Source organism: Kazachstania africana, chromosome 4 (genome assembly GCF_000304475.1).
Source record: "Kazachstania africana CBS 2517 chromosome 4, complete genome".
NCBI lineage: Eukaryota > Fungi > Ascomycota > Saccharomycetes > Saccharomycetales > Saccharomycetaceae > Kazachstania > Kazachstania africana.
This window is the reverse complement of record NC_018943.1, coordinates 141,111-166,680: the sequence shown is the minus strand read 5'-3', so window position 1 is coordinate 166,680 and position 25,570 is coordinate 141,111. Positions and strand designations below refer to the sequence as shown.

Below are 25,570 nucleotides of genomic sequence, written 5' to 3'. Positions count from 1 at the left end.
TTCCTTGTCCCAGAAGAATATCCTTCCACCACTTCAACTTCAGCATATCCTTTGTAGGAAGTATCTTGCTGATCACCTAATGCAAATTATCGACTGTTTGGTTTTAAAGTTGGCAATGAAGCGGTTTCTTAATTCTTGTGTCCCCCACGGTTTTACGCAAAATTGTTCTACACAGTGTCCACTGTAGTCTTACCTCGTCACTATTTTGTAATAACAGGAAGATGTAGAAGTCTGACAGTAGATTAGTCTCAAACGATTACTTTGACAGAAACTCACGCTTACCATATAATGCATGGGGGTGGGGATGTAAAGTTTTCCGTTACTCATTTTAGGCCACACCTCGAAGCAAACGAACGAAAAAAAGAAATGACTACATTAGTCAGTTCATATTCTAGTCAAAACTTGAAAGAGTCATTAGTTCTCCCGTTTCAATATATGACACTTTCAATGTGTGCTTTCCCAAAAAGGGCACTATTACGTCTTATCAATAAATTAAATATCATGCAAACATATTCTCTTTCTTTCTCATACCATATATCCATCATTCTTGTTCGCCCGGACGAAAATAATTCTATTATATGTCGAAGAAAACATATCTATAGGATCAATCTCATCTGCCTGCTTTCAATACTTTACCTGTCTTTAGCTGATTTGAAAAGAGATGTATTTTATGGGCACGCGTAACTTGCCAGTAATAGCAAATAAAGAGAATTGTCGATTTATTGTTCAATTTTACATTCGAGGTAGACTCTCGTGTTGTCAATGAGTACTTTTCCGGAGCAGCGTCTATGATTTTTTAAAATAGAGACAGTCCCTTGTTATCGGAAAAACTATAAAACTTTATTTTCCGTGAAGGTTTAAAAATAATCGCGTAGTTTCTTAAATCGGATAAACTTTTTTTAAGTTATGTAACAGAACTTGAAAGTCAAACAGCATTCAACCTTTAAAAATGTAATTTATCTCAGGTTATGTTCTACATTGCAAAGCACCTATAATTTATCTAGAACAACCATCTTGTTGCGTAATATGCAGTAAAATTTTCCCGCAGCCTTCAAACTTTTACCTATTGGACATAAAATTTACGTACCTTTTATCTAAACTAATACTAACCCAGTCCCTATCCACTGCAATTAAAGTAATTTTTGACTATTCAGAAAATAAAAGGAAATGTCAATTTTTAAAATTTATTTGAGTTTATATATATCTAAAAAACTGAATATAAATTTTTCAAAATGTAACAATTCTTAAGATATTAAAAGAAACAATTATTACCTCCGAAAAAAGTCATTAAAAAACTAAAAGTTTCCAGTTTAAAACATAGCCTTGTACCATGGCTTATCGTCATGAGTGAAGTTTTCAGCATCAAATTCAGCACCTCTTCTGGCAGCTGGAACCCAACCACTGGATTTCCATGGTAAGACACCAGTAACCCACATTTCTTCAATTTCTTCTAAAGTTAAACCCTTAGTTTCTGGAACAATGAAGAAAACGTAGAACCAACTGAACACTAAACAACCTAAGAAAACGTAACCATAGGCGAAGTGAATAGCGGAGTTAATAAATGGAGTGAAGAAACTGATTAAGAAACCCCAAATCCAATTAGAAGCAGTGGCTAAAGCCATACCCTTAGATCTAATTCTTAATGGATAGGTTTCAGAGATCAACACCCAAATACATGGACCCCAGGTGGTGGCGAAACAGAAAATGTAGAAACAGGTGAAAACAATCATACAGTTACCAGCACCCTTGGAAGAAGGATTGCTTCTACCGTGTGGGTATAGAGACTTAACACCAACAGAGGCGTAAATAACCATACAGCAGATCATACCAGCAGCACCCCATAATAAACAGGTACGACGACCATAATGATCAACGATGTACAAACTAACGAAGGTAGAAGCGAAGTTAACAATACCTAAGACAATAGAAGTTTCATAGGAGTCATCCATACCAACAGCTTCGAAAATAATAGTACCATAATAGAAGAAATAGTTATCACCAGTCAATTGTTGTAAAGCTTGTAACATAATACCCATAATTAAACGTTGTAAAACCTTACCCTTGGTAGAGAATAATTCTGCCCAGGATGCATTACCAGCAGCTCTTTCAACTTCAAGTGAAGCCATGATGGCATCAACTTCAGCTTGGACAGCTGGATCTTCAATATCAACCAAATTGGTCTTGCCGATAGCAACCTTAGCTTCTTCGATCTTATTGGCTTCACATAAGTAACGTGGAGATTCACTAACAAAGGTTAAACCACCAATCATGAATAAAGCCCAGGCAAAACTTAAACCTAATGGAACTCTCCATTGGACGGAGTTGTCATAAGATTTAGTACCGTAGTTGACACAGTAACCAATGAAGATACCTGCAGTACACATTAATTGATAACATGACACTAAAGTACCTCTGATATGCTTTGGGGAACTTTCAGAAAGCAACATTGGAGATAAGACAGCTATACCACCAATACCTAAACCTGAAATGATTCTACCAATCAAATATTGATACCAAGCTTCAACAGATGCGATACAGATAACTTGACCGACAATGTAGATAATAATAACACAAGTTAAACCGAATTTACGACCATACATGTCACCAAGCTTCGATAAAATAATACCACCAATAGCACAACCAATGTTGAAAATACCAACTAATAAACCTTCTCTGACATTCGAGAAGTAGTAACTACCATCTGAATGTTGCATACCGAATCTTTGTAAATAATCTGGGTGAGCCATAAAACCACCGATGGTACCAGTATCCCAACCGAAAACGAAACCACCGAAGGCAACACAAAGAAGTATAACAACTGACTTAGTGTAGGCGCTAAATGGCTTCTTTGGCAAACCAACGACTTGTTCTTCCTCACCTTGGAAGTTTTCATCCTTTAAATCATGCTCGGATGCCTTGTTCGAAACGGTAGATTGTTCCGAATGGTTACTGACTGAAGTATTCAATTCTTCGTTTGATTGTTCTGCTGTCATTTTTTTTCCTGACACAGACACTTTTTGTATTTATTACCAACGGTATTATTGAAAGGTAATAAATGAAAGAAGAAGAGAAGTGTGAAATTACATGGGAAGAAGTTAAAACTTAAAGCCTTTATATAGAATTTGATCTCGGTGGTGTCCAAGCATTACACATTGATCCAATCTATTGTAAGGTGACTTTTTCGTGAAGGACATTAGACGAAGGACAAAAATTCCCCGTGAAGCTACATCACCTAGCAGTGAACAAATAATGTGGAGATTTTCTTCCAACGTAGTTACTGTTAGATGTTTACCTCTTTCCTTCATAGAGTAAAGCCAGTCAATAGTCTGGAGTTATTTGAGTATGCAGACAATCTAAAAGAAAGTATTATTTATCCATGGTAGCAGATATTCTAAGAAGAAGTTGTTACCAAACCAAGAAATTGTCATACCATATTGTTCCAGAAACTCTTGGCGGTGTAAGTATTTAGTAGTATGCCGACCTATTGGGGAAGGTGTTGTCCAATTTTAGTAAATCAAAAGGGGGATGAATATAACTACCAGTTTTCGGTAACAACTATTGCTGAAAACTCTTCGTAGAAATGAGTTTTAGCATTTTCTAGTTGTAAGCAATGCGAAAAAGCTCATAAAGTATAATAGATGTGACACTTAAATGTCCGAGATTAAATTACCAATCGCGTGAAAACACTCTGCGACGTTTTCTCCGGAAATTTATCCATCTGCCAAGGAAAAATTAAACGGCCAAGAAACAACGCTATAGACAGCCTCCCTCCCTTGCTTGTAAAAGTAGAACTCAACAAAAAGTTGCATCAAAATTGTAGGGTGACAATCCTGACGTGAAATATAACCTTAATTGTTGATACGTGAACCCCATCCCTGAAGTCGACAGAGATTCAAACGAAGACTAATGTTGTAGGATAAACTATGGATCTTCCACAGACTTTTTTTTCATTTTTGTTAGTTTAGATAGCAAAGATCAAGGTCTAAAAAATGTAGAGTATTAAATCAAGTGTAATACTAGGTATAATGGATACGTCGTTCAAACAAGCGATACTGACCTTTAGGAAATGATCTACTATCGAAATTTGAGAAAGTGATTCAATTCTCTGTTCTGTTGTTCCAGGATGGTGGAAAAACAACGATATAAAAAAACTTTTTCGAAAAAAGTAACACTACCATACATCTTTAAGAATTCGTACGTAATTAAGCCGTTCAAGATTTCGCACCATAAAAGTCTAACATATGTTCGAGGCTACAAACTCAAACCCTTCCATTTTTTGCATATCCCACATCATTAATTACTAAAGAGCCTCTAAGTTGAAATCTTTCTTGGAAACTTGGAATTGAGCAGACGCTTCTAGGAGAAAGGAAAAAACAAAAGTTTACATGGTGACTTTGATTTGCCAAGGGGGGACAACAACAACTCCTTACATTTATAACATCCCAGTGCTGCTTCCTTCTTTGGGGAAACTCTCCCGTTCGCAGAATGCCAATTCTTGCAGCCACGCTATTTCTGCATGATCTCATAAAAAAAAGCTTATTTTTCGGTCCAGTGAGAGCGTTCTTCAACTAAGTTTCTATACAAGAGTTTGTTTGTTTTTCTATTGCTGATAAAATCGTATGATTAATGAAGTAATTTTTCATGGGAAGACCAAGCGCAAGAAAACTTGGTAGTAACGAGCTTGGCATAGAAATGACACCATTAAAAAAAAATAAAGGAGAAATCTGCTGATTTTCGCTAAAACAAGTTGTAACAACACCGCTTAGATAAAATTAAACTTTGCTTGGTATGTAAATTGTTCTACGGCTAGTTAGCATATTGGAAATGTTTTGATTTTCATATGAGCATGGTAATTTCAAGTGTACATTTGTCCCAATTTCTAAACTGGGTTTGGCAATCCTTTGGACAAATTAGCACACGAGAAGTTTTGTAACTTTTGAAAGTACACTTCTGGAAAATTGTACATCTCAAAAATTATGTTTCGTTGAAATCAAATTTTACCAATACCCCAGAGAAATTTTCGAAAATGATTTCTTGGGAAATATATGTCCTCCGATCAATAGTTACTATTCTTTTAGAAAAAAATTCAACTCGACAAGTTCTCTCGATTAAAGAACTGACAACTTATTTGTGAAGAAAAATTACTTTTAGCTTGGAAAGTTGCTACAAATATGCTATGCGATTGAATAATCTGTCTTTGTATCAGGTAGAAGTGTCTTGTTATGACTCAATTCAATTGTGTTTAGACGTAATGAAAAATGAGTGCATAAGCTAATCTTATACCTGACATTTCTCACTCGTATGGTACAGAGAGAAGTTTCTTTAATCCTTCGAATAGAGTTGTCCCTGAAACTTCATCACGATAAGACCTGACACAAGTATTCTGGGAATATTAACCTCCTAATACGCCGAAATACTTCTGAAGAAGTGATTTGAACTCCTCCTTCAAGTACTTATTCACTAAATTTATGGGTGCCAAACGCCAACCTCACATTACTTGGATGTGATGATTATATTAAAGCGGATATCTCAGCATCTTTTAACGCAACGAATTGAAGCTTTATCCAATCTAAGATAAAACAAGACAAGTAAATTGAACGTGTCATAAATAAATAATAATTCTGGCTCTTCTTATACAAAGAATTAATTGATCCTTTTCATATTAAATGTTACTCATTGTCAAACTTAACTCGACTTTTGCAGTGCTTCTGAGCTATCTGTTCAGCGTCTATGTATTTGCCACCTTATCAGTTCTTCTCTTTCTCTTTCATATTGAACTTCTGTTTGCTGAGCTCCAAGCCTATGGACCACTCTCTTCCGGTATGGAACAATATGCCCCGAGACGCTAACCGCTGAATCTTAGGATAGACCTCCGAATAAAATTTGAATTTAGATGACTACACACTTATTTCTCCAGGATGGCTCCGTGGCTGTAGCTTAGGAAAGGTGATTCCAGAGCGATGCTCTATATGGTCTGACTAAATGCGGAAGGACCCTTTTATTTCTTCACAAAGTGGCAAAACAAACTGTGGACACATTCTCGGAAAAAAAACAGAGTTGGCATGTCCATCTTCTGTTTGAATATTTGTGTTAAAAGTCCTTTTAGATCGTCACGGATCCTTCTATTGTAGCAGTAACAAAAGCAAACAATAGGACAGCTGAGTATGAGGTACTTTCATTTGGGGTGGTGCAACTGGCATTTGATGTCATCGCTTGAAGCCATAATCATTGTCATGAATTCTCAGCTTTTAGCTTCCTTTTCTTTTCAAAAAGATGGGGTAACAAAGCGCTTGTTTTATCTTTCAATGTTTAGTAATTTCCAGTTATGTAGATGGCACTACATAAGATATACCAATACAAAAATAAATTACTGTCTTATATTATCTTTTTATTAGTTCGGCACTGAATGTAAGAATGTCATAAATAAATAATGATTAATAACAGATATTACTTGGCAATAAATTCTTGAAGCTGAGTACATAACGTATTATATCTTGCTTCCCTTATAGTAATAATAAATAAACCATATTGTGATATATTTTCTATACGAGGGTACAAAATGATTACTTAAATCTAAATTTTTCATTAGTTCTAATCTGAATTTTTGATTTACATTAGCTGTTATATAGATCTTAGTTGTTGAATTTATTACAGATATTCCCATAATAAAGTTGCAGAGCATTGAAGACAGCTACTAGTAACAAAATCATATATTAAGCCTGACAAATTCTAAGAATAAGAATATGTCACTCCTAATCAAGAAAGCAATATAATACATAATGTTTGGTATATAATACATTATATATGATAGTAAAGTACACTAAGTAACCAAATAAATAAAAATATTGAAAAATAATATCCCTACAATTAGGCCTGGTTCTACACTTCGAGCTTCTTGTTAAATGAGAGCTTCCTATAATGAAGTTTATTTAAACTCTAAGAATTATATTATTCGAGTTTTTATTTATTTTTTCTTTCATTATTTTCTTCCGGGTTATTTGAAATCGAATTGAAAAAATGTTGTAAAGCGTACAAAATATAAATAACTAATCCTTTTAAACTAAATGCGAAAATAATACTCAGACGCATTTGACTTACTTGTACTCTTAAACGAGCCCTTAATTATAAACCATTTATGTAACTATTACACAAGTGCGTCTAATGCTCGTTCATAGGCCAAAGGACAAAAGAGCAGGGCTGAAAGTGATACTTCCCTTAATTCAATTGAGGCTTAGCCGTACAACTGAAGTAGTGCTTTATCTTTTGTTGGATGATATTATTACTGTTTATCGTTGAGTTATTTCATCAACACATTTTCTTTGTCATGTTGAAACTTTGATGAAGCATTTCTTACCCAGTAGGAAATAGCAAGGGTCTTTAGCTCAAATTTGCATTTATTAGGTCAAAAAATAATTGTTGCTTTAATTAAACAAAAAAAGCTATTTATATACCTAGATGTTTTTTCATTCATCATTTATTTTAGTTATCAATTTTCCTTTATTGATACCGGAGAATAACCCATTCCAGATCAAAGGAACATCTTTAAAATTCTCTCCAGTAGCATCCTTGATTGTGGCAGAATTAGAAACGTTAAGTTTACCTTCTTTAATCAATGCAGCTAACTTCTGGAAAGCTTGTGGATATTCTGAAGCATTATCGGTCAGTAATAAACCCTTAATAATCAATCTCTTGGTAAGAACACCCATGTAGCTCTTGAAGACAAACTTACTTGGATCATTATATCCACTAATAGAGCCACAGGCAAGAATCATACTCATAGGCTTTAGTAATTTGACACTGAAATCTAGGATTTCCCCTCCAACATTGTCAATGAAATAATCGACTGTATTTTCGCCACCACAAGCTTTTAACAATTTGGATTCAAAATCTGGATCTTTATAGTCAACTCCAACTACTTGGTCACCAAAAGACTCTACATACCTAACCTTTTTGGGGCCACCCGCAATTGCAATGACTTTAGATGCTTTGAATACATTTACTGCTAATTGTACGGATACAGAACCAACAGCACCAGCTGCACCGGAAATCAAAAATACTTTACCAAAATCCTCTTTTCTTTCTCTCAACTCTGCATATTTATAGAAAATAAAATAGGCAGTTAGGGCAGTGCCACCAAGAATAGATAAATACCACCACAATTCACCAACATTTTCCCTTGATAATACTTTCAATTCGTTTGCTTCCTTTGCTGATATCACATTATGAGTTGTCCAACGAATATTTGCACTAACGAGTTGACCTACTTTGAGGGCACTATTTTTGGATGCAATGACTTTACCAATACCTCTTGCTGGGATTAACTCACCAACTTGAGTGCCTGCAGCATAGTTCTTGTCAGCAGTGATAATCCAGAATTTCTGAGCGGGATCATTAGAAACGTACAAAGTTTCTAATAAAATATCTCCCTCAATCAATTCATCAGAATTTATCGTCTTTGATACAAGTTCGAATGTTGAATCAGAACTTTTGAAGTCAAAATTAAAAGGCGTTCCTGGGGCAGTCTCAGTTTTCAATACCCATTGTTTAGCATTGACAGTGACCATGATGAATACTTAAAAATAGTTTTAGAGATCTATCTATGTGCAGTAGGAACCTATCGTTGGGAATGGTCTTTCTATACTTAACAGATAGTGGTTGATGTGGATTAATTTTCCAAAGGATTATAATTTCATTACGCATGAATTTTTCACTCAAGAAATTTTCGCGGGGGACGGAGGCAGAACAAGATTCCCTCGACATGTGGACGTTGGTAACAGAGAAACGTGTGACGTTTTAGGATTGAAAAATTATATAAAAGTCTACGTTTTTCCTGGAGAGGATATATAGGAAAAGAACAATCTGGGGTGGTCTGTTTGGAACAAATGCTATCTGCATTTGTTCCATATCGAAAAAGCAAAATAGGAGCAAAACGAGAAAAGAAAATGGATATTATTAAAAATTTGTCGATGAATGAGCAAATCTGAATTTGCATTTGATCTTGATTGTAAAATTACCTTTGCTAAATAATCAGAATACCCCATGATTATAGTTGTCTTACCATAAACATCAAGTAATCAACGAACCCATGACGGGGCTGTCTTAATACAAACTTAAACAGTTTATTCTTGAAGCTGAAAATGGAGAAAACACGTATTCACAAGTATGCAGAGAATAGCAAAATATAATTAATTGCCCCAGTTGAATAGCCACTCCCAAGTTTTGTTCCACCGAAAAACTACACTGCAACCAGATGTTACTTCCTTCTGTCTTTAGCTTTCTTGCTCCACTTCGGAAGACAGCGTGCCGGTAGGTCTTGCGCCATGGGGACAATCACTCCGTACCGGCATTTTCAACTGCTTATGTCAACTTGAAACCTTAAAAGGAGCTGAGAAAAGGGCGTGCAACAAAAATCTTAAAAAGGGGTTAGCATAACTCTTAATGTAGAAATTACCAGCACACGCGACTCGACCGTATTTGAGGAAAGTGCAATCATTCAATGCGTTCAACAAGACCTAATCGACAAATGGTCGGAATGACAGATTTTTGGAAAAGACCTCATTTACTTTCCCATTAACCCTAAGAGCCAACGATACGGAGACTCGATATTTTCGGACCCTGGGTTGACATGACGGTCCAAAACGTATCTATGATTTTACATGTATTCTTTTTTCAGAAGGGCATTATTTAAATCAAACAATTTTGTACTGGAGGGATCATATATTGACGCTTGCCATTTTCATGCGATATCTTTCTTGGAATTTTACTTCGTATGAATTAGATCTAATTCTTGATTACTTCATCTACAAGATGAACTTCAAGGACATTGAAATTCTTGATATTATCTAATTGAGAATAAGTGTTTGAACCAGTCATAGTACAAATCACAAAGAAAAATTTGACCACTCTTAGTAGCTATTAGTATATTTTATTATTATTTGACCACTCACTAATAATTAGTTCACGGAGGATCTATTGAATGACGGAAATGAAGCGTTGAATTATTCCTTTACCGAACAGAGGCTTGATGCCAATAATAGCCTCCTCTTCCTGCATACAGTTAGAGACACAATATATTGTAACTTGAAAACAAATATTCTGTACATGCAACTAATTACTGTTCGGCTGTTTTTACCTATTTCTCTGTCTTTCCATATTGTTATTTTGCGAGTTACGACAGCTTGTCTATTCCCGTCAAGGTGACAAGTAAATTTAGTTGTAGTTTTTGTTTGTTACCTAAATCTTTGGGGGATTCGATGCCAACTGTAATAGTACTTAAAACAACGCATTCCCTGAATTTGCATTTCTGTTATGGAATAACGTCTTTTTTTTTCCAAGAAGCAAGAGATTTAAGTCATGAAACGGTTATCCAACGTAGTAAGAATGTCTCGCGTCTCTAGACTCCAAATAATAGGATCTTCGAAACCTACGGGATGTGGAATTCAATAATCATGTAGCCATTACAACAGGCATGATTAAAGCGTTTACGTAAAATGCTCTTTACCTTCGTGGGTTTTAGCTAAATTGACAATTAATGGTAGACATATTGACAAAAAGTTGGTGTTTGAACAATATTAAATTAAGAAAACCAACAGCTGCTCTCAAAATTTCACAAAATGCCTGGAAGACATGATGATAGATTAGGAAACCTTGCAAGTGAGGCAATTTGGAACTCATATCTTACTCTATGTTTTTCGAGCTGCCACCGAGTACATCTTTACATGTTAAAATGTTTTAAGCATAAGTGGGCATCAGGCTCTTCAAGATCAAATTAGCATTTACAAGCCCTATCCATTATTACAACATTGTGATCTTGACCTGTCATTTTTTTCCAAGACCTCGTCTAACATAAATAGCTTTGGACTTCTAACAAGCTCCTTTTTCTCCTGATTTTTTTCGGTCGGCGGATACGTTGCCGAGACAAAATTTACCTATTTCCAGTCAAGGAAACTTGAGTACGAAGTTGTTCTTTATAATGATCATTTTATTCAAACCATGTTGCTGCAGGCAACATGGATGGATGAAAATACGCTGCAAAATATTCTGTGTTTGTGAAATTAGCATATCCACCTTTGCCTCGTGGAATACTCAATTATTCGAGGACAGGTTTCGTCTTGGCTTACTTCTTCCATACTGCAAAAATTAAACTAATGATTCCTTGGCGTGAAATATCAGGCATTTAGGCCTCGACGTTGTTCAGTGTTTTCACAGTAAAGAATATACTCTCCCACATTATATCGCTAAATATAAAGTTAATTTTATCTGTAGATAAAACACAATTCCTTACCAAACGATGTACAGGGAGGATCATAATTACTCTTGGCTATTTCAATACACAACCGTTTGAAGTTTTACCTTGACATGCACGATAATACAGGGATTGAAGCCAATCAGAAAGGGCTGCTCGGACCATAGTGGAGCGAAGTGATGATAATGAGACCAGCAACCATCTCTTTGGTTATGAGAAAGATCATAATAGAACAACCTAATACTTGTGTATATAAAGGCCCTAAAATCTTTTGGATCATGATCTTTTATCTTATTAAATCCTAAATTGATATCAAAAAAGAATCATTCAATAGTAATAATGACTGCTGAATCAAACAATATTATTGACAATTCTAACTCTACTGTTAGTAGTCACATGTCCACAGAAGATAACAAGGCTTCCGAAGAAAACTTAAAAGAGTATCAATCTAATGAAGAAAATCATATTAATGAACTTCCAAAGAAGCCATTATCAGAATATGTTACCGTATGTCTTCTTTGTCTTTCTGTTGCCTTCGGTGGTTTCATTTTTGGATGGGATACCGGTACTATTTCTGGTTTTGTTGCACAAACTGATTTCTTAAGAAGATTCGGTATGGAACATAGAGATGGTAGCTACTACTTCTCGAATGTCAGAGAAGGTTTGATTGTTGGTATCTTCAACATTGGTTGTGCTTTTGGTTGTATTCTCTTATCTAAGGTTGGTGATATGTATGGTCGTAAAATGGGTATCGTCACAGTCGTGGTTGTCTATATCGTTGGTATTGTTATTTCAATTGCTTCTGTTGATAAGTGGTACCAATATTTCATTGGTAGAATTATTTCTGGTATGGGTGTCGGTGGAATTTCTGTTTTATGCCCAATGTTAATTTCTGAAACATCTCCAAAACATTTAAGAGGTACATTAGTTTCATCATATCAATTGATGATCACAGCAGGTATTTTCGTTGGTTACTGTACTAACTACGGTACTAAAAGTTACTCCAACTCTGTTCAATGGAGAGTTCCATTAGGTTTAGGTTTCGCATGGGCTTTGTTCATGATCGGTGGTACTTTACTGGTTCCAGAATCCCCACGTTACTTATGTGAATTTAACAAGATTGAAGAAGCTAAACGTTCCTTAGCCAGATCAAATAAGGTTTCCACCGAGGATCCAGCTATTCAGTTTGAGTTAGATTTAATTTTGGGTGGTATTGAAGCAGAGAGGGCAGCTGGTACTGCATCTTGGGGGGAATTATTTTCTACAAAGAGTAAAGTTTTCCAACGTGTCCTTATGGGTATTTTAGTTCAAGCCCTCCAACAATTAACTGGTAATAATTATTTCTTCTATTATGGTACCACAATTTTCAAATCTGTCGGTATGAGCGATTCATTTGAAACATCTATTGTTATTGGTGTTGTTAACTTCGCATCGACTTTCTTTGCTTTATACACAGTTGAACATTATGGCCGTCGTACAATGTTGTTATACGGTGCTGCTAGTATGATGTGCTGTATGGTTATTTATGCATCTGTTGGTGTTACCAGATTGTATCCACATGGTCAAGACGAAGCATCATCTAAGGGTGCTGGTGACTGTATGATTGTCTTCACATGTTTCTATATTTTCTGTTACGCTATTTCATGGGCTCCAGTTGCTTGGGTTATTATTTCCGAATCATTCCCACTGAGAGTTAGATCCAAATGCATGTCTTTAGCTAGTGCTTCCAATTGGCTTTGGGGTTTCTTGATTAGTTTCTTCACTCCATTTATCACCGGTGCCATTAATTTCTACTACGGATACGTCTTCACTGGTTGTTTGTTTGCTAGTTGGTTCTATGTGTACTTCTTTATTCCAGAAACTAAAGGTCTAACATTGGAAGAAATTGAAGAAATGTGGACAACTGGTGTCTTACCATGGAAATCTGCAGAATGGCTTCCACCTGCCAGAAGAGGCGCTGATTTCGACCAAAGTAAATTCAGTCAAGATGATAAGCCATGGTACAAAGTATTGTTGTAGAAATTTTAATTAATTAGAAAATACTTTCTCGTATATCTATATCTATCAGTATCTTTATTATCTTAATGAAAGTTCACGAAGCTTAGTTTCTTTTTTTCAAGTTCATTGAATATATGTTTCATGATGACAGGGTTTTTATAATAAAATGAATATTGAGGTAGTCAATCTTATGAGACAGGTTTTATAGAGAAAGCAAGTTTGCTTTTCTAATCTGAGTGTTTTGTCTCTCTATATATCAACAAGTATTGAAAGTCAGAACAGAAAAATAATTGTACCAGTTTGTTGGTGACACTTCTTTTTTCATGACTTCAATGATATAATGCATTAGGCGGATACCTCTTGTCCCGACTGGAGGAACCATTGGGTCTCTCATTCGGAAGGGAGTCGTCCACACGAGGGACCCTGGGGACACACATGTCAGCGAAACGAAAAAACAGAAAAAGATGGGTGCTAAAGCCAACTTTTTGCAAGCCCTAAGACGCTAAAAGAAAGGTAATTCCTCAAGACCTCAAGATATTGCAAAATATACCCCTAAGCCTGGAAGTTGAGAATAAGACATGTAAAATGGCATTGACTGCAACCACCATATTGTAAATTGTCTACATCAATAGAAAACAAGCAGCATGATGGTATGAGTTGCATGATTCCAAAGCCTCGGGGACCGCTTTTCTCTCATAACAGTTGTTGGCCCATCTGATTAATTTCCCCTTTAAGTAGGTGAAGGGCTGGCAACTAAGGCTTTTCCCCGAATTGTTTCGTCCATTCTCCGCGTATTTCTGTACTCGTTCCATTCGGTTGATTAAAAAGAAAAACACGAACGAAAGCAAACAAACGAAAAAAAAAAGAAGTATTTTTCCGTGGAGTCACACATCGGCTCAGAAAACGACGCAGGAATGATAAGTCCCTGGATGAGCGGCGCTCGCGATTTACTCAAAAAAGACAACACAACGCTAAATTCGGGAATGTCGAGGACCCTTTTACAACGTTCCAAAAAGGGAGATTTTGCTTAGACAAATTCTTATGAAATACTGTTTGCCTCAAAGATCGTCGGAACTTTTCAGTGATATTCACCGAGGAAATGGTGGGGTATCATGTATGAAGTAAGTCTTTTACTTCGATGGTTCAATTTTTTTCTTTCCTCTGTGTTTGGCAGCAGGAATGTCTTGAAATTAGTCCAGATTAGTTCATAGCTATTTCCTTTTCATAGTAGTATCAATTATTAGTTCAGGAGTCGGAGTGTTGTCTCCCAGCTTTCAACATGCCTTATTTCCCCACAAATTTCTTCCTACAGAGTGTTTAGTATGGATGCACATTTCCGCTTGTATGTGTGTCCTCAAAATAAGCAAGAGCAGCTTCAATTTTCGAAACATCAGACGAAGAAGCAGCCGAACAGACTCGATGTTGTTGCTTTATTCTCCAGCGTTTGGAGTAATGGAGTCTTCAAAAAAGAAAACCTTAGTCCACCATAAGTGGAACCATATTTTCTTCTCGATGATCAACAAGCATAAAAAGTTAAATGGTTAGATGATGAAATGAATTCAACTGGGAAATGAAAAAAAAATAGCTATATAAAGGCAAATAACACAACAAACTTAATCTTTTCAATTTCATTTCCTATTTTTTCTTTAATATTTTATTTAATAATAAAACATCACTAATCAACAACTTCATTTGTTAAACATTATTACATTCTAGCAATGGATAACCAAAGTTCTCACGAATCTACTTCTGAGCCACATTCAGTCGTCTCAGACCCGCTAGCCAAAACTGACAGCAAAGATGTCAACTCTTTTGCTGAAGATAATGCTAATGCTGTTATTGAAATCCCAAAGAAACCAGCTTCCGCTTATGTTGGTGTCTCTATTATTTGTTTAATGGTTGCCTTCGGTGGTTTCGTTTTCGGTTGGGATACTGGTACCATTGGTGGTTATCTTTCTCAAACTGATTTCATGAGAAGATTTGGTATGCAACATCCAGACGGTAGTTATTATTTCTCAAAAGTTAGAACTGGTTTAATTGTCTCTATTTTCTGTATCGGTTGTGCTATTGGTGGTATCGTTTTCTCTAAGCTAGGTGACCAATATGGCCGCAGAATTGCTCTAGTCATTGTCACTATCGTCTATATGGTCGGTATTCTTATTTCCATCGCCTCCATTGACAAGTGGTACCAATACTTCATCGGTAGAATTATTGCCGGTTTGGGTGTCGGTGGTATTGCTGTCTACTCTCCATTATTAATTTCTGAAGTTTCTCCAAAGCATTTAAGAGGTACTTTAGTCTCATGTTATCAATTAATGATTACTTTAGGTATCTTCATTGGTTACTGTACTAACTATGGTACCAAAGAATCTTACTCTAACTCTACTCAATGGAGAGTTCCGTTAGGTTTAGGTTTCGCATGGGCCTTATTCATGATCGGTGCTATGTTCTTAGTCCCAGAATCTCCACGTTACTTATTAGAAGTTAACAAGGTTGAAGAAGCCAAGCGTTCAATTGCTGTTTCTAATAAGGTTTCCATCGATGATCCATCTGTTATTGCTGAAGTTGAATTATTAAGTGCCGGTATTGAAGCTGAAAGAGCTGCTGGTAACGCATCTTGGGGTGAATTATTCTCTCCAAAGGGTAAAATTTTACAACGTTTAATTATGGGTATTAGTATTCAAACTTTACAACAATTGACTGGTGCCAATTATTTCTTCTACTATGGTACTTCCATTTTCAAGTCCATTGGTCTAGAAGATTCTTTTGAAACCTCCATCATTATTGGTGTTGTTAACTTTGCTTCTACTTTCGTTGGTATCTACTTTGTCGAAAGATTTGGTCGTCGTAGATGTCTATTATGGGGTGCTGTTGGTATGATCTGCTGTATGGTTGTCTTTGCTTCTGTTGGTGTCACTAGATTATATCCAAATGGTGATGACCAACCATCATCTAAGGGTGCTGGTAATTGTATGATTGTTTTCACTTGTTTCTTCATTTTCTGTTTCGCTACCACGTGGGCGCCAATTGCTTATGTTATTGTCTCTGAGACATTCCCATTGAGAGTTAAGGCTAAAGGTATGGCTTTATCTACTGCTGCTAATTGGTTCTGGAATTTCTTGATTGGTTTCTTCACTCCATTCATTACAGGTGCCATTAACTTCTACTACGGTTACGTCTTCATGGGCTGTCTATGTTTCGCTTGGTTCTACGTTTTCTTCTTCGTTCCAGAAACAAAAGGTTTGACTCTAGAAGAAGTCGATGTTATGTGGCAAGAAGGTGTCTTACCATGGAAGTCTGCTGACTGGATCCCACCAGCTAGAAGAGGTGCTGATTTTGATGAAGCTGCTTTCACTCAAGATGACAAGCCATTTTACAAGAGAATGCTTTAAGTTACAGTGTTTTCATTTAATGACGAATAATACGTAGTTACTACTATTTTAATTTAGTTAATGAATCCAATGATATTTTTATTTAATATATATTTTAGTAAAAATTAATATCTTTTTTGTTAAAAAATGTTATGTCAGTCTATAATCTGTACTGTATATTTGACAGTGTGTCAATTTTTTGAATATGTGATGTATGTATCTCGATAATAGAACGGGTACTTTTATTGAAAATGATACAAATGAGAGTTGTGAAATAAGCCACCGAAAAATTCATTAGCAAGATAAGGAACATAGCCTGTTCCTCAATGTCGCTATGTATCAAGATTCTGTTTTACAAACAGTTAACTGTAATCAGTAGGAAGTTGCCTGTAAGTAAGAGTGAGGATCTAGAACTCCAGAACCATTCCCCTACACAGAGACCGTTCTGATATCAGACTATTTCATAGGATAATGCACCACAATTGCTCCAGTCCTTTATTAGACAGCCATTTGCCCATATTTAAGTTTATATTTGGGTCTTTCAAGAAATATTGTTCGAACAAAAGAGAATAAAACCCAAGGCAAAATCTAGCTTTCCAGAGTGAGGTATAATTTTTCCTTAGTACCTTTATTTTTATCATGTCAAAGTCTTGTTATACCAAGAGTTCAACCGCCATATAAGTTTAAATTGATAAGATGTGAAGTTCTTTACTACGAGAGCAGCCATGGAAAAGTTGAAACAAATATGCTTCTATGCTGCTCTCAACTCTTAAGATCCTCATTGCTGTAACATTGAACGAGATCGTCCTCAGAACGAAGGCATTTCCGACCAAATTTATCCATTTAGGCTCTTCAAAACGAAGAATAATGAACTACCAGCAATATTAATTTACCAAAACTGTAACAGGCACTTCTGTATTGGTGGTTTATAGATAATAAACTGAGAAATCCCCTGACAAAGAGCTTTGGAAAGAATAGTTAATTTCAAAAATCAACAATTGGTAACATATTGAATCATGAAACTACTGATGCCTACTGGCTCAACTAAACTACACAAAAAATAATAACATAGTCTTCTATAACCTCATAATCTCACTAGTTACTATTGTGGACAACTTTGAACCAGAATCGTATAATTTTTGATTCAATATTGTTAAGTACATTGAGAAAGTAGAAAAGTTGAAAATTTTTTTTCCAGCCGGCGCTTATAAAGAATTGTTGATTTTTTACCCGCATCGTGAAGCCGTTCGTTAAGCTCACTGAAATTTTGCAAAATAAAGAAGGGCTTCGGCAGGGAGATGAAGCCAAACCATCGGTCTGCTTATACATGATATGATAAATGACTGTAAGAAGATATAATCAACATTATGCCTACCCAAGATTCAACAAAAAAAAGACTACGATAATTTTAAAAAATAATGAAGGATGCGAGGTTCGAACTCGCGCGGACACCGTCCAACAGATCTTAAGTCTGCCGCCTTAGACCACTCGGCCAACCCTCCATGTTATCTGACAAAATTTGTTGTAACATAGACTGGGAAAATACAACATTAAGCTCTAAATTCGTGTGACTGTTTTCCCAGAATCAAAACCTAGACACCCGCTGTTCAATTGATTAAATTAAATATTTCACATTATTGATTTTGGTTGAATATTAGTGAAAACTTTTCATAGACGCAACTTTTGTCATCTTGAAGAATTCCACACTATAAAAAGGAATTCTTCGTCATATTTGTTCTTAATCTTTTATCTTACTTTATAATTTTATATAATAAAAAAGGGACAAGCTATTTGATACGCTTTTAGCTATAGTTATACGATCAGATCGATTTCCAAGCTCTCCGTCCCTAAACTAGAATATGATGCGGCTTGTGTATATTCTAGTTTAGGGACAGAGAGCGTGGAAATCGATCTGGTCGTATAACTATAGCTGAAAGCGCATCAAAAGCTTGTCTTTTTAATATATAAATGACGTGAAGGAAGATCAGAGGATGATCCCTTTATATTATTTTCGTTCATTGTGTTCATTTTTGTTTAAGGTCAGTCAAGTTAGTGAAGTAATTCTTATTAATCAGTGGTTATACCAAATAATGCACTGGTTATATATAAAATAAACTATAATATAACATAATATAAGGTGATACAAAGTTGGCCAAACTTCAGTGTTCACCTGAGTATTTATACTTTTTCCAACATATTTTGATTTATATCAATTATCATGTAGATTTATTACTCAATACGTTGTAATAATTATCGCCATATTTATTGCATAATAATATGTAGTCGTGCTTATAGCGCCATATTTATTGTTCAATCCTTCCATAACATTCTAAATTTGTCATTCTAACTATCAAAAGATTGAAATGTCAGTATAATGTCATTCCCAGCAAATTTAATATACGAAACAAAATAATATGTGAATTAGTATTGAATTAGTGTTGCATTATACGTTAAAAACCGATACTTGTCCTGTATTTTTCAATACAAAAAATATCTTCAATAAGAGGGGAAAAAATGTTCTCTCGATACTAGGTCAAGTCTGGTTTATCTCTTATAAATTCATGACACTGTTGTCGATGACATGATGAAAGTCGTTAACTTGTACTTGTATGCTGTTGTATAGGTTCGGTCTATTTATACAAGTAGCGAATTTTCTTGTCATGGTAGGCCGTTGTGTTGACATTTCTCGTTCTCACTTACCGATCCATAATAGTGCAGTCTGGATATTTGCGCTATAGTACTGTAGATCCATGACAATCTCGGTCCACCAAAAAGGTTACGTGAAAGCAACTTTATTCATATCGAAAAGTTCCACGTTATGGAAAGGAGTTCTCTGTCATATTTGTTTTTAACTTTGTATTCATTTTAGAGCTAAATAAATGAAAGAATTGGGCTATTGATACGCTTTTAACTATAGTTATACCGTCAGGTCTGTTTTAGCCGCTGCTGTTCATGACTTGGAACGGACAAAACCCAAACGGAAGTAGAATTGCCATCAGCTGTACTTTTCCCTGTAACATAATATTTAAGAATAACAAGTTAGCAATGCATAGCCAGTGACTTTCTGCTTTGACACTTCTACTTTGAAAACTTTTTTGGAACACTATCATGTGAAAACCAATTCTACTTCCTAGGATGTGGTGATACTTATAAGTTGTTTCAAGCAATCGAACAAAATAATATAACCATCAACAGGCATGCTAGACTTGGCCATCATTCTACCGGTATGTATTACCCAGCAGGAAAAGTGTTGAACTGTTAGAATTTCCCCCATTTGCAATCCTACGATCTATCCTTTCCCATATGGTCAAGGTGTCTGTGTTTACCGGGGAGAACCATGTTGTCTTTGACAAAATGTCAATGCTCTTTATAAGTTATTTAGGTTATTGAAACATCGGCTGCTAATGATCCAAAAATCTGGCAAAACCATTTGCGAGCCGATTTCTGACAATAGTGGATGCTTAACCATGTAGTTCGGTGTTATACTGCTTCAACCGAGATGCACATAAGGTAACAAGTTCAAGCAGAAGAACAGCACACAGAGATATTAATTCGAGGGCTATACTTTTTTTTTTCCAACATTTGAAATTGCCGCAACATGTGCTTGAAATTCAGTCATCATGAATACTTTTTTCCTGGCAGCCAAAGGCGAACTTTGAAAAACTTGTATATTCTTCAGTATTGCTAAGCTAAAATATGATGGATGTTATGATCCATCTTGCCCTGAAACATATACCCAGGGTATAAAATGCAAAGGTAAAAAATATTTGTCATAATTTCTACTAGAATAAACAAAACTTAATTCAAACTAGAAAGTTCCCATTCTTAGAGTCAGAATAATTGCTTCGAAAGCTGGACTAGAAGTATCTTTTTATCAATCTCTCTGTAATACACATTAAATGATTACACGTTGTATAAGGATTTTAGTTATACTCATACCTACTCTCGAAAATAAAATACTGTTACTTGTTTGCCAACGAATAAAATCTACAAAAAATATTATTTCTAGTGGTTGACGATTTGCGTAAGAATAGAAAAAAGAATCACCGAGAAGACTCAAAAAACGAAGGCCTCTATTAGTAGTAGGAAAAATAAACTCCTCTGAATAGCGCCCGGATTCGATTTTGGTAAAACATGTGTTAGAGGGGCCTCCTTCTGGTACTATAAAGTAAGATGGAGAGGGTGTTATGGGCAAAAAGTAATGTGCACAGAGTAGTTTTTCCTTAAACAGAAAATTGCAATGTGAGAGTGTCGCAAGAATCTACAAGTAAATTAATATCTTAACTCCTCTCGAGCATATAGCCTCGAGACTTTTAATATATCGTATCTTGATACATAGGTAACGGAATCACAAGGTGACTCTTCCACCAAACCAGGAAACAGGTGCTTGGATATGCTTGAATTATGTGAGGGGATCAGTTGGCTGACTTCAATTCTGCAGCACATGCTTCTCAATACAGAATGAAGATACTAAACTGTAAGCGGCAAGCATCCCTCTCTTGCTTAAAGCCCTAACAAGTTAGCTCCTCCTCTTTATCATAACGTCACTTAAAAGAAGTATACGGCGATAATAAGAAAAGACGAAACAGTTGGATCCAATTACAAATTTGCTTTGTAAAGCAGTAAGAACATCTCTACGGTTTCATTCGAAGCGCACATGCAAACAATAAACGACAATACTTGGATTCCCACTATACTGTATGGTTACCACTCCGTGTACCGTCTGCCTCCCTTAATTGCATTCTATTTATGAAAACTTTCGGGCGGATGAATGTGGAATGCACGGCTGGCCACAAAATCAATGTGCCAAAATAAGTTATTCCGAAAGGAGTGACATCCAATATTGGGTGAATCGCATGGACAAAGGAAGAAGAAAAAACGGATCGGCAGAGAAGGCACCGCACGGCGTGAAACAAACCCCGATTTTCCCGGCTTATTATTTCTCGATGACTTTGTCTCTCCCGGAGATGGCAGAAACAAAAATTGTTCCGTGATTTGACTGCAGCAAAATAAATGGAAACAGGAGAGATGGTAGTGCTGACGGAGAGATACCGCTCGCTATACGGAAGACGTCATCTTTTATGTGCAATAAAAAAAAAGAAGTAGTGCAACCGTGATATAGTCTATAAAGAGGAAAAGAAAATAAGGTTCGAGTAGCCCACTTGGATAGATTCTGCTCTTTTTCTCCTTTCCAACACGATTCCATTTTTGTTTTCAGTGGCACATCCAGAAGCTCTCGATATCAATGAAACAGAGTATGCTCCCTTAAGGAGTTTATTAATAGTGGACATGCAATGCTTCGAGAAAAATGATATAAAAAGAGACTAGGAAAACTACACATTCAAATTTAATCTTTGATTTTTTTCTCCCCCATCAGTACAATATCAAATAAGAATAGTTGATTTCAAATATCACAACTATGTCAGATACTAATTTTAATGCTACAAAGGCTGTTAGGCCGCTAAATTCAACGGGCTCAGAAACTGGAAGCCACTCAGTAATGTCTAATAATTCAAATAAACTTGAATCAGATAATGCTAGGGAATACCCCCCACAGGAACAAGAACCAGTCGTTGAAATTCCAAAGAGGCCAGCTTCTGCATATATCACAGTCTCTTTAATATGTTTAATGATCGCTTTTGGTGGTTTCATTTTTGGTTGGGATACCGGTACTATTTCAGGTTTTGTCGCCCAAACTGACTTCTTAAGAAGATTCGGAATGCAACATTCAGATGGTACTTACTACTTGTCAAGAGTAAGAACTGGTTTGATGGTCTCTATTTTCAATATCGGTTGTGCTATTGGTGGTATCGCTTTCTCAAAACTAGGTGACCAATATGGCCGCAGAATTGCTCTAGTCATTGTCACTATCGTATATATTGTCGGTATTGTTATTTCAATTGCCTCCATTGACAAGTGGTACCAATATTTCATCGGTAGAATTATTGCCGGTTTGGGTGTCGGTGGTATTGCTGTCTACTCCCCATTATTCATTTCAGAAATTTCTCCAAAGCATTTAAGAGGTACTTTAGTGTCCTGTTATCAATTAATGATTACTTTAGGTATTTTCTTAGGTTACTGTACTAACTATGGTACTAAAAGTTACTCCAACTCTGTTCAATGGAGAGTTCCATTAGGTTTAGGTTTTGCATGGGCCTTATTTATGATTGCCGCTATGTTCTTCGCTCCAGAATCCCCACGTTATCTATTGGAGGTCGGTAGAGTTGAAGATGCCAAGGGATCAATTGCAAGATCTAACAAGATTAGTACTGAAGACCCAGCTGTCACATCTGAAGTTGAATTAATCACCGCCGGTATTGAAGCTGAAAGATTAGCTGGTACCGCATCTTGGGGTGAATTATTCTCTCCAAGGGGTAAGGTTTTACAACGTTTAATTATGGGTGTTTGTATTCAAACTTTACAACAATTGACTGGTGCCAACTATTTCTTCTACTACGGTACCACAATTTTCAAATCTGTCGGTCTTGAAGACTCTTTCGAAACATCAATTATTATTGGTGTTGTCAATTTCGTTTCTACCTTCTTTGGTATCTACTTTGTCGAAAGATTTGGTCGTCGTAGATGTCTATTATGGGGTGCTGCCACTATGATGTGTTGTATGGTGGTTTATGCATCCGTTGGTGTCACTAGATTGTACCCTAACGGTATGGATCAGCCAAGCTCTAAAGGTGCAGGTAATTGTATGATTGTCTTCACCTGTTTCTACATCTTCTGTTTTGCTACCACTTGGGCTCCAATCGCTTACGTTATTGTCTCTGAGACATTCCCATTGAGAGTTAAGGCTAAAGGTATGGCTATTTCGGTCGGTGCTAACTGGTTCTGGAATTTCTTGATCAGTTTTTTCACTCCATTCATTACGGGTGCCATCAACTTCTACTACGGTTACGTCTTCATGGGCTGTTTATGTGTCGCCTGGTTCTACGTTTTCTTCTTCGTTCCAGAAACAAAGGGTTTGACTCTAGAAGAAGTCAACACAATGTGGGAAGAAGGTGTCCTACCATGGAAGTCTGCTAGCTGGATACCACCATCAAGAAGAGATGCTGCTTACGATGAAGCTGCTTTTACTCAAGATGAAAAGCCAATTTACAAGAGAATCTTCTCATAATGAACGAAAGATTATTGAATTTTTTTTGTTTTTGATAATCAAATGCCAGTTTATTTCAGTGAAGCTTGATGAGCTCACATAATTTTCTAAAATCTTTTCTCAACATTTTAATGATTTTTTTCGAAAAGAAAACCGCTTTTATTTACTAATTATGTAATTCTCTAATCAAAAAAAGTAATTTTTAATTTCATTCAATTAAGGCACAAGATTTTAAAATAGCTCTTATCTCTTACGTGCTCTTTTACTTCTTAGTTTACTACGTTAATCAATGGTGCACATTGGAATGTGAGGTGCAATCATTGAAGGAAAAAGATAAAAATAGCAATACATTCTCAGTGTTCGGGAGGCACCACGCGCTAACCATTCCACTTTGCATAACGCAGTTATCTGTAGCAAACACGTGAAAAAGTAAACATTAGTCTTCCACTAGTAAAAAATAGTGTTTCTAGAACTCTAATCTAGCAAAGTGAAGAAACTAAAAAAACAATTCTATTGTGTGAATTGATATTACTTCTCCTCCCTAGGAAAAAAAGAGGATCAGTCTCGAGTACAATGGGAAATCATGCAGCTTCCTTGAAGGTTCCTCCTACTCTTACGAATGGCTTTTTTTCCACTTTCATTGAATTGACAAATAATATGACGCCGGAGGACTTCACTTCATCTGCATCGAACCATGACGTCCTTTTTTGCATTTTTTTTAGAAGTATGTGGCAGGGCGTCCATCAAATAAACAAGTCAGCCTATCATGCAAGCATCTTCAATCAATTTCATCACGAGAATGCCTTTTGCGACATGCATACTATCCAAAATACTCCTGTTTTTCAATTGCTAACAGTTGAGGTGTATCGGTGAGCAAATGGAATGAACAAGTCTATTGTTCAAGTAAAGTATTCGAAGTTGGCTCTGACAACTTTTATACCCTCCCTGTGAAGTTGACTTATTTCACCATGGTTTGTTAAGCAAACATTGCTTGAAAAAGGAATATTACCGGGCCTGATGAGAAAATAAAAGTGCAAGTCTGGCCCTTTTTTCTTATTAGATAGGCAAAGAATGTGCATAAAAAATGTGGCACCAGTTGTTGTCATAATACACAGAGATTTGCGTCCCTGCACTCCCTCTTCCAGTGGACTCATATGGCGCCGTACTGTTCTTCCCCGTTCATCGTCCTGTCCGCTATTTTTTCCTCCTTGATCTACGCAGTTGATTAACGTTAATAAAATAAATTGACGCATCGTCTTTATAGCTTATTCAGCTCTTTCTCAGGCGGAATCATAGAAAAGTGCATATGTGCATATTTTTAAAAAGAGCTCAAAACTACTTTTATTAGAAAAAATTAGTACTATCATATGCTCTTTTATCAAAGTAAAAACCAAGGTAGAACATGAATTTCCATGCATAGTAAACACTTTGCTCGGCACAGTAATACGAGTACTTGCATAATAATTTTGGGATACTCCTCTCTTTACTGTTGCATAAGCAGTTTTGTTTTGGATGACATTAAACGAAAAGGCCATGCAGGAATTAATTTATTGCTTTATTTCTTCCCTTCCCGTCTTAAACTAGGACAATAAACTGCAGTTTGCAGCATTCACTCAGTATTAGTATGAAAGGTGATTTTGTTACTCTACTGTTAAAGTTAGCTGAATTTTTATTGCCCAAAATGTAAAGAATGCTCTTCTCCCAAATTCCTGATGAGCGCTTGGTCATCATGTTATTTTGCCATTGAAAATAGTATTTAATAGGGCTGCCTTTTGATTATCAAGTCTTCGCTTCTACCTTTCTTCATTCCATTTTGGATTTCTTCACATTCTTCAAGTCATACAATTCAAT

The 25,570-nt window shown here is 36.0% G+C and overlaps 5 protein-coding genes and 1 non-coding gene across 6 annotated transcripts; 3 read left to right on the top strand and 3 right to left on the bottom strand.

Moving 5' to 3' along the window:
- Positions 1 to 1,310: 1,310 nt before the first annotated feature.
- KAFR0D00780 (sugar porter family MFS transporter) lies at positions 1,311 to 2,993 on the bottom strand (the record flags this gene model as incomplete). Its single annotated transcript, XM_003956811.1, has 1 exon — positions 1,311 to 2,993. The coding sequence occupies one exon, from the start codon at positions 2,991 to 2,993 to the stop codon at positions 1,311 to 1,313; it is 1,683 nt and encodes a 560-aa protein (XP_003956860.1).
- A 4,470-nt stretch (positions 2,994 to 7,463) lies between these two features.
- Positions 7,464 to 8,564, bottom strand: KAFR0D00770 (uncharacterized protein; the record flags this gene model as incomplete). The annotated part of the gene is made up of 1 exon (XM_003956810.1): positions 7,464 to 8,564. The coding sequence occupies one exon, from the start codon at positions 8,562 to 8,564 to the stop codon at positions 7,464 to 7,466; it is 1,101 nt and encodes a 366-aa protein (XP_003956859.1).
- Positions 8,565 to 11,584: 3,020 nt separating this feature from the next.
- On the top strand, positions 11,585 to 13,264 carry KAFR0D00760 (sugar porter family MFS transporter; the record flags this gene model as incomplete). Its single annotated transcript, XM_003956809.1, has 1 exon — positions 11,585 to 13,264. The coding sequence occupies one exon, from the start codon at positions 11,585 to 11,587 to the stop codon at positions 13,262 to 13,264; it is 1,680 nt and encodes a 559-aa protein (XP_003956858.1).
- A 1,697-nt stretch (positions 13,265 to 14,961) lies between these two features.
- Positions 14,962 to 16,635, top strand: KAFR0D00750 (sugar porter family MFS transporter; the record flags this gene model as incomplete). The annotated part of the gene is made up of 1 exon (XM_003956808.1): positions 14,962 to 16,635. One exon carries the CDS (start codon positions 14,962 to 14,964, stop codon positions 16,633 to 16,635), a length of 1,674 nt encoding a protein of 557 aa, XP_003956857.1.
- Positions 16,636 to 18,033: 1,398 nt separating this feature from the next.
- On the bottom strand, positions 18,034 to 18,116 carry KAFR0Dtrna5L. The gene has a single exon. It is a non-coding gene; the product is annotated as a tRNA-Leu (tRNA).
- A 3,917-nt stretch (positions 18,117 to 22,033) lies between these two features.
- Positions 22,034 to 23,740, top strand: KAFR0D00740 (sugar porter family MFS transporter; the record flags this gene model as incomplete). Its single annotated transcript, XM_003956807.1, has 1 exon — positions 22,034 to 23,740. The coding sequence occupies one exon, from the start codon at positions 22,034 to 22,036 to the stop codon at positions 23,738 to 23,740; it is 1,707 nt and encodes a 568-aa protein (XP_003956856.1).
- Positions 23,741 to 25,570: the final 1,830 nt, after the last annotated feature.